Source organism: Melanaphis sacchari, unplaced genomic scaffold, assembly GCF_002803265.2.
Source record: "Melanaphis sacchari strain LSU unplaced genomic scaffold, SCAv2.0 Contig95_pilon_pilon, whole genome shotgun sequence".
Lineage (NCBI taxonomy): Eukaryota > Metazoa > Arthropoda > Insecta > Hemiptera > Aphididae > Melanaphis > Melanaphis sacchari.
This window is the reverse complement of record NW_020271679.1, coordinates 496,515-506,857: the sequence shown is the minus strand read 5'-3', so window position 1 is coordinate 506,857 and position 10,343 is coordinate 496,515. Positions and strand designations below refer to the sequence as shown.

At 24.6% G+C, this 10,343-nt stretch overlaps 1 protein-coding gene across 1 annotated transcript; it reads left to right on the top strand.

Moving 5' to 3' along the window:
• The first annotated feature begins 3,006 nt into the window (after positions 1–3,006).
• On the top strand, positions 3,007–6,013 carry LOC112603096. The gene is made up of 7 exons (XM_025351519.1): positions 3,007–3,116; positions 3,223–3,368; positions 3,450–3,574; positions 4,008–4,350; positions 4,415–4,677; positions 5,449–5,863; positions 5,976–6,013. The coding sequence occupies exons 1-7, from the start codon at positions 3,007–3,009 to the stop codon at positions 6,011–6,013; spliced, it is 1,440 nt and encodes a 479-aa protein (XP_025207304.1).
• Positions 6,014–10,343: the final 4,330 nt, after the last annotated feature.

Below are 10,343 nucleotides of genomic sequence, written 5' to 3'. Positions count from 1 at the left end.
ATTTTAGAAACACATTTATTAATATTATTACGATTGACGATGCACACCGATCATGGACGACATAAAAACCTATCTTATCTAGATTCTTAAACACCTTCATTGTCAATAAACTCGAATACATCTATTATTAGTCGGTAAAATTAAAATTTTTAAATGTACGAGTAAAGATCAATATTATTTAATTACTTATGTATAAATATAAATAAAATATTTTTCCTGTATCCTAATTTAAATATCATAACATTGTGAAGGCCTCTGAGCTTCAGCCCACTCAGCCCTCCCCTAAATTCGATTCTGCATACAACATTGCACACTTTCGTTCAGCAGAATCTATTTTATGTTGTTAGCTTTAACATTAGAGTAAATTTACCTATTATCAAATTTAAAGGTAAGAATTTTATCTAGGCAATGACTTATGCTCTTTTATTAATATTACTAGCGGCCGGTTAAACTCGATTCCGGATATATGAAAGCCACCTTCGGGGAGGGGGGATTGAGTGAAACTCGCTGTAAGTGAATACCCTAGGTCGGAGACAGCACTTGAGAAAAACCGTAGTTAGAAAAGTTTAGTAGTCAATAGTTTAGTCTTGGAGAACGAAATCGATGATAACGATGTTTGCACCACTGCTTTGGTGGCTCTAAACTTTGGCAGTGTCATTTTAAACGTGTAAATAAAAGTCTATGAAAGTATTGAAAGTTGAATTCGAGTGTCTAGCGGTCGATTATCACAGGTGTGTATTACACCTTGTCTCCTCGTCTGCCCAGTGCTTTTATGCATGTAGAAGAAATAAAAATACATTCTGAAAATGGCAATTGAATGTCTAGCTCACCCGGTGTATGTCGATACCTGGCTGGATAATTCGCTAGGTATTCATTTATATTCTATACGGAATACCGTAGCGGTCGTGGAGGTTAGGTTAGGTTAAAAACACGTATTAATATTAAATAATAGATTTAAAATATCTATAAATAGGTAGCTAAGTAATATTGTTAAAATTTTTAATAAATTATGCTTATGAGTAGGAAATTATGATATGAATATTTGGTGAAGATATATGTATATATCTATGTTATTTTTTTTATTATTACTATAGCATATCAAAAATTGATTGAGGAGAAAAAAATTATTTTACGTGTGAAATTTTAATGACGTTAAAATTTGAACTTAAAACGTTCATAAAAAATCAATGTGACTTTCTGATGAACTTTTGTTTTATTTTAGGTAAAAAACGTTAAAAATAAGATTTTTATTATATTTTCAAATCTTATAGATGTAAAAAAATAGTTTTTATAATTTTTAGCTATAAAATAAATAACAAATTTTTAAAATTTTGATAAAATTCTAACACCAAACGTTTATAAATATATTGTGACTATGTTAAGACAATTTTAACTGGAATCTGAAAAACTTATAAAGAACTTTATTAACAATTGTATTCAATTTTAAGTTTTTGACTAAGAAAAAAGTTTTTATTGACTAAAAGTAAAAATAATCAACTTTCTCATATTTTAAATAGCTCAAAGGGAATCAAAACATTTTGAAAATGTATCTTCTGTATTAATTACTGGCACAAATATTTGGTGTTAATACTTTAATAAATAATTTGCAACCGATAGTACGTCGTTTGTCAGCCTATAGGTACTATTGCATAATACTTGCTAAATTTTAACTAGGAACCAAGTTAATTACTTGTAATCGTCAAGCATTGACACTTATTATTCGTTTGTCGTACACACTAGATCGCGAGATTCTGTTTTTTTAAATTATTCCCAGTTATATTATGTTCTTTACAAAATTTATAAAAATAACTTTAAAATTACATTTAAATACGGATATGTAAAATATACATCTATTGAGAAACTATTTAAAATATTTTTAAGGTCAAAAACATATGTTTATATAATTGACACGTATTTAAATACTTTTTTAATGTTATTTATTTAATTTGACAAGTAGGTAAAAACAAATTAATATTGTTATTTAAATTACTTATTTAAAATGGTAATATTATGTCACATTTTAGTATTAAAATTTTGCACTACTTTTGTGTATTAAACAATAATTAAAAAAATATGTTTTAATTAAATTAGAATTATTTAATCAATAATAACAGTTGTTAATGAATAAATACTTGAATTTTGCAAAGTATTTGAAATTAAACTAATATAACTACGTCCAAAAATAATGTTTGAAAATATATTTTCTAAACATTTAATTTTTAAATACTACAAAAGTGTTTGATACATTTACCCAAATAGACGCTGTACTAATATGTTAGATTAGGTTAAGCTCACGTAGCTTAATTTAATTGTTTTATTTTAACAAGTACGCGTATGGTACTGTGATGTATTAACTTAAGACTTTAGACCGGGTTCTCCCTAGTCGATAATTTCTTCACCGGGCCGTATCAGGTAGAATTGAATATATTCAATTTGTCGTTGAGTACCAATATTTTGTTACTTACGTATTAAATAAACGAAGTCTAACACTAAAAAATAGCGTGAGCTCAGTTAAAAACAAGAAAATAAATTATACTATTTACTTGCATATTGCTTATACATTTTTATAATGTAATTTGTGATATAGTATTACGGGCCATGGCCCATAACTATCGATTATCCTTACCTGTGGGCTGTGACCAGTTACAGGGTTGTAAGTATTTGGATAATATGGGTCACCTGCGAAATTGTCAAAATGTACAAGTGGACAAATAATACTGTGGCTTCACTGACAAAATATTTTATTGATTTCTTATCTTAAGATTTTTTGAATGTTCATTGGATTATTGATTTTTGAATGTTTCTACACCTGTTGGTTGTGCATACGTGGAACATTCTTTTTATTTACTTTTTTTGTGTTCTTGTGTGAGTTTTATTAAATTTGTCGTGTATTTTGTTAAGTTTGAATATTATTCAGTACCATTGTACTAAGTAAAAAAATTATAACATATTATTTATTAGTATATACTATATTATATTTAATACTAATATAATAATATATGTATAATGTTATCTAACTATTTACTACCAAAAAGTGAGGTGTGTTGTGCTGTTGCTGGTTGCGAACAACATTCCGGCAATGCAATACAAGAAGGATATAACGTATCGTTTCACGGGTAAATATTTTTATGTTATCCGTATGGTTCTATGCCAATATTAAATAGAACATCTTAAGTATAATTACAAACAAACAATGATTATATACATTTTATATATTTATAGGTTTCCAAAAATTTTAAGACTACAAAAAATTTGGGCTGAAAAATGTAAAATAGTTGATACATGGGACCCTCAATTGTCATATTATGTTTGTTCTATGCATTTTGGTCGAGATGATTTTATTCATGATTTGGAAACAGAATTGTCTGGTAATTTTTTTTTCTTAACTTGTATTTAGATTACAATATAGATAATAATTACCTAACAAAATAATAATTACAATGTTTTAGGTTATGTTCCTAGTTATCGATATTTAAGACAGGGCATTACTCCAACATTAAATTTACCAAACGACTCGGAGATGTCGAAAACGCCTATCGAATGTAACAGTAGCTTGATTAAAACAGCTCAACGTGTAAATATTGACAAATAATTTTAAAATATAAATACTCTTATTACCCCTTATTGGAGGTTAGATGTACATGCATTAAAAATTGCTTAAATTAACGCTAATAGACGAATTGAAAAAATAAAATACAAATTAAAAAACAATTTTTATTTTTTAATAAATAACATAAATATTAAAACAAAATATATATTTTTAAGTTAAATTGTTTTTATATTTTATCAGTCTCATCACAATAATCAAATAATATTTACCAAATCTCAGTACTTATGAACTTATTTTTTTTTAAATTAATCTATATATTTTTTTCCAAAATTTATTAAAAATTATGCAAATGATTACATATGGTGGCTCTATTTATCTCACATGTGTCAATTATGCATTAAAAATATAATTAATTATTCTTTTGAAAATTTTAATTAGATGTATTATTTTTTTAAAGATTCGTGAAGTATTGGCTAGATCACTTCCACCAAGTTTTCTTCCCGGAACTACGAGTATATATTCATTACCACCAACAACAGCATCTATTTCATCATGCGACAACGATACAGTTTCACACCAAAATATGTCTACTTCTACTGATTATAAAAAGTTATATAATGATACTCTCAATGAATGCAATATTCTAAAATCTGAAAACAAGCAACTTTTAAAAAAAGTAGAAAAAAAAAAGAAGGAAAGTAACTGGACTAGAGATAAAGTAGCCAATGCTTTTGCACTAATGTACCATAGTAAAAGAGCATATGAATATTTAAAAAATGAGTTACATTATTCACTTCCTGGTAAGTCAATTTTTTTAAATTTTTAGTATGTTTCTTACTTCATCATTATTTAAATTTTTTTCAGAAATGTCATGTTTTCAACAGTGGGCCAAAGCAATAGTGATGAATAATGGTCTTATTGAAGACGTTCTGAAAATAATGAAACTGAACAGTGAAAATCTTAAAGACCACGAAAAACTCACAGTGCTTATGTTTGATGAAATAAAAGTCTATAACATATTCAATAAAACGAATGATAAAGTAATTGGTCCATATACCAATATGCATGTAGTCATGGCTCTAGGCATTGCGGCAAATTGGAAACAACCAGTTTTTGTTGATTTTAATGTAAATATGACTAGAACTATTTTATATGATATTATTGATAAACTGGATGATGTAGGTTATAAAGTTATATGTTGTGTTTCTAATTGTAGTAACAAAAATATGGAACTTTGCGATCAATTAGAATTAACTTATAATAACCCTTACTTTTTTATTCCTAATGGACGAAAAATAATGTACATTCCTGATTCACTTAATTTACTGAAGCTTGCGCGTAACTGGTTATTAGACACTGGTTTTTGTTTAAATGGATTAGAAATAAATAAAAAACCATTAGAAGCACTAATAACTAAGACATCAGCAGAAGATATACATCTCCACTTAAAAGAAGAACATTTAACATGTGAAGGGCCTCAACGGGAAAATTTTAAACTAGCTAAGCAACTTCTATCACATAATACAGCTATAGCGCTCCAACACTATAGACCTATTGATGATTGTCAATTAATAAATAATACAGCTGAATTTATTAAATTAATGAGTGATTGGTTTAATTTAACTAATGTTTCTCAGATGAACGATAGTACTCCGTTCAATTCTCCATTTGGAATGTTTTTATATGATCAAAATAAACTTTTGAATGAAGTTTATAATATTGTAAATTTGATGAGATGTAAAGGAAAAAATTATACAAATCTACAAAACTTTCAAAAAGGCATTCTTATGTACATCAACGGAATTAAACAGCTTCTTCCAATTTTAAAAGAAAATGGCTTAAATTATTTATTGACAGCCAAAATTAATAAAAGTGCTCTAAATATTCTATTCCATCAGATATATTCTATAGATAACTTCCCATCACCATTGAATGCAGTACACATATTAAAAATGATAACTTTAGGAAAATTTACAGACATTCCTAATGAATCAAATATAATGGACAATAAACATGAAGAAATTATGGTTGCTCAAGTATTAAAATCGGTTAACATACATTTTAACGATGAAGACGACAAAAAAGAAGACAGTGAGCAAAGTGACTCGGATACAATAGGAGAAAATGAATTAATAATCACAAAAAAAGATGAAATGGAACTCAGTGCAATTGAGTTTTTAGCAGGTTGGGTGGCTTTAAAATATAAGTCTAAAATTCCTGAAATCGGATGTATGACAGTGTCTAATGAATCAAACAAAGATATGATACCTTCATGGATGAACCACTTATCATATAATGGATTAATGATACCGAGTAATGATTTTAAAAATATTATTTTTCGTGTTGAACGGCTATTTAATAAATTTACAAAACATCAAATTCCTAAATGTTCAAATGCTAAATTGACAAACAAAATTTTCTCAAGGATGTCAGTTGAAAAAAAATTTAAAGGTGCAATTCTAACCTATATTAAACAAAGAATTGTTATACAAATGAAATATTCTAATTACTGCACTCAATTAAAAAAAAAACAAAAAACAAAAAAAAGAAATCCAACAACTAAACTAATTAAGTAAAGTAAATGACCTGCTCAATTAATTGTATTATTTTTATTCTATTTTAAATATTGTTAATTTTTTTTTATATTCACTATTTTAATTGCTTATAATTACTTCGTATTGGTAAACTTCTTTAAGAAAGTATAGTACTTGTATGTGTTGTCTCCATTTTACTTATATACATCATAGCAAATTTAATAAATTTAAGTATTTATTAGCTTTAATATTAGAGTCAGTTTACCTATTATAAAACTTAAAGGTAAGAATATTACTTAGAGCAGGGGTTCCCAACCTTTTTATCATCGAGTACCATCAGACACTTTTATAATCAATACGCGTACCACCTCAATTTTAAAACTAAATTAGGAGTCAAATTTTTTTAGCGTATATTTTTATTATTCATTCAATTCTTTACATTTTTATTATTTGATATTTATGAAAGTAAAAAAATCATAATTTTTAGTTAAATCTAAATATTTAAATTTTAAATTACAATTTTCAAATTAATAAAAAAAAATAATAAATATAAATAATAATAAAATTAAATAAATAAAATTAATGTGATATTTGTTGTTGTTTATTTTTCACAAGGTCATCAATATACCATATTATATAAAATATAATATAAATAACACAAACGTTAAAACACTTAAAACTATAAGAATGCGCTTTATCGATAAGAATAGAGTATCTAAAATTCTAAATTGCTACGATTACAAACCCCATGTTATCGACATTAAATTTATTTTGATAAAATAATAATTTTATAAAATTAGCTAATATCAAATAAACTAAACTAAATAATATTGAATGCAAATAGTAATAAAAAAATTTCTTCGCGTACCACCTATGAGCCTTCCGCGTACCACTAGTGGTACGCGTACCACGGGTTGGGAACCTCTGACTTAGAGTATCACATAGGTTTTATTGACATTTTCAGGGTGTTTTATGAATATTTTTAAATTTTAATATTTTACATAGCTATAACTCGGTAAGAATGAAAATAATAATAAAAATCTAAGTGATGCTTTAGTTAATATTCTTATCTTAAAGTCTTATAATAGGTAAATCAATTTAAAAATTGTTGAAGTTTATAGAATACCTAATATGGATTCCGCAGAACACTAATTTTCTATATTGTACATTAGTAAAAAGAAAACAATACATGCATGTACAGTATTCTTTTTACAAAATTAGCATACAGTGGTTCAAAAATGAAAATAGTTGATAAACTATTCTAGTTTTTTTAAAAACCTTTAAAATAATGTATTGTATATTTATATAATATATTTCATCAATTATTAAGCTAATATTTCATATCACAGTTTAATGAATTATTTAAAAGCCTATTTTTTGAATATAAATCAAGTTAAATATATACCTATAGGTACTTAGATTAGTTTCCTATTTTATTGAGTAGTATGTTTTACTATAACATGTTTTAACATTTCTTGATACTTTATATTTTATATTTTTAATGTTTATTTGTATTAATTTTAAATGTTCAAAATATAATTCTGTACAATTTTTTTTCTCTTTTTTTACAATAAAATACATAGTTAATGTAAAGATATTCATGATTTTGATTTTTTTATAATTTGTCGAATTTAAGTCATTATACATAATATAAAAAAAAAATTGAATAAATTTCATTCAGTAAAATATTTGAGTTTCAAACTTCAGATGTTTACTTTTAATAAATTAGCTAATTGCAAATAAAAGCAGTTAATGGTGATTTTTCAATCATTTGAGTGTGGTTTACTTTAAGGTGTTGACTATTTGTACTGTCGTGTTACTCCGTGAAAAAATATATTTCCTTTTTTTATTCTTGAGAGAGTACAAAAATATGAATGATGTCCTCTATTTTAATATTTTATTGGAATCTAACAAATTATTTCAATGTTAAAGAACATTATTTCTAGATGAAATATAACATGCATAAAAATTGTTTGTCAAAACTACTTTTATGAAAAGAGAAAAGGTTTTATCGATTTCAATAATAATGTTATAGATCTGCCTAATAATATTTTGTCATTAGTTTTAAAGTTCACATACCTTAGATTAAATAAAAAATGTTTTTACCTTTTTAATTTGGGTTTAAAAAAAAAAGAAAAATGTATATTTAGATGATTACTTTATTATTTGCACAAGTTGTATGATTTTCTAAATAAAAATCCACAAAAAAAAAAAATAATATTAATTACTATTATTATAAATATGCATTTTAATATAATTATGAATTTATATAGTTGAAATAAGAAAGAACAAGTAAAAATGTATGTGTCGTATTTGGAGGAGAAACTAAGTTGTATGCTAAGTAAGAGATATAAATCTGGAAAGAAGAAGAAGTAAAAAAAAAGCTAAAATAAGAAGCAAGTCGATATAATGGAAAATTAGATGAGGACAATATTTTTGTCAATTCAAGTAAAATTACAGATCGTAATATCTTCAAAATATATTTTTGTAGATTGCATATTGGACTGTTACCTATCAATTAAGTCAATATAGATAAAATAACAGATTGTCTTTGTTATAACTTGAATTTTACCAAAATAAAATGTTCTAAGAAAATTATTATAAACAATATAATGGACTTAAAAAAAAAATACATGCGATCTATGTGTAACATTTGAATGATACCAAATATTTTAAAATTGTATTATAATTTATAATATATATTGTTTAAAATTTATTTTAACAAAATGTCTGAAATATTTACTTAAAAAATAAGTATAACAAAATATGCACTTAAAAGAAAATAAGAGCTGAATATACAAAATGAGCAAAATAAAAAAAATCGTTTTAAACTTCTAGTACAAAGAAACAAATTTTTATATAATTGAGCTTTGTTTTGAATGATTATTGAAAAATATGCCAACTTCTATAAGTTCCAGCTTTAGTTGTGGCCTATAGAATATAAGTAATCCTTATTATACTAAATTGGTTGGCATACAATTTACAAAATATTCTGATATCAATGATTTATAATAAATACATTTATTTTTAAAGTATCATTCCAGGAATAATATAATAAGTTTATTTTTAAAATGGTAATTAAATAACAATATTAAATGAATATAAAGAGAATATCATATTTTAAATAAGTTTATGTAATCTCTTAAAGAAAATTATTCTAATAATTCATGGAACAGTTGTGCTATGTTTAGAGTTTTTTCTATGAATATTTATGTTTGTTGAGAAAATAATGAATACCTCCACAAATTGTATATAACTACTGCAAGTATTGGAAACAATGGAAACCATACTAAAATTACTTACATGATATCATAAACTTAGTTTGGATATATTTTTCATAAATATATATCATGAATTCGTGCTCAACACGTAAGACAAAATTAAAAGGTAATAACTTATACAATAATAACCTCTTAAAATATATCAATGCAACAATATATATAGCAAATATACATTTTTTTTGCATGTGGAACAAGTATTATCACTAAGTACTAATCAAACACTATTCTTATTAAAAAAGCTTGGCAAACACCATACTATTATAGTATGTCTTTCAATGAAAAAAAATGCAAAAATTATTGATTAGGTTGTTGTAAAACGTCTTTTGATTTCATAATAGATTCTTTATTTGTTTACTCTCTGTGTCCTGTATCTAATATTTATATAATTATATTTATTACTACCAACTAGTAGCATTGTGTGTATGCCATAAAACCATATGAGTATTTTTATTTTTTTGTTAAGTACCATGTTAAGTATTTTATTATTACATTAAATTCTAATACTGTAATAATATTTATAATTTTAAATATGTATTATTATTTTATGTTTATTTAAAAACAAATTGTAATCTATTGTATTAGAATGTATATTCATGTTTTTCCATGTATATAATCTATTTTATCTGGACTATATTTGTTTGTGGCCATGCACAAGTCATTTCATATTTTGTCAATTAATTGTACACCGTTTCGTGTATAGTACACTACTTAATATAATTAATATGAAAAATGACATTTTGGGTTTAGATAGGAAAAAAAAACAACATAAATTTATGATATAGATATGATAGAATATTTAATTATAATTTCAATTTTTTATACAATTAAATGATAATAATATAACTAATTTGAATAAATACAAACAAGTGCTCTTTCAAAAATGTGAAAAAAAATTTTTTATTTAAAAAATGTAAAATATGTTTATCCATAAGTAATTGTATATTATTAGAAGCAAACATATTTCCTTTTAAAAATGAA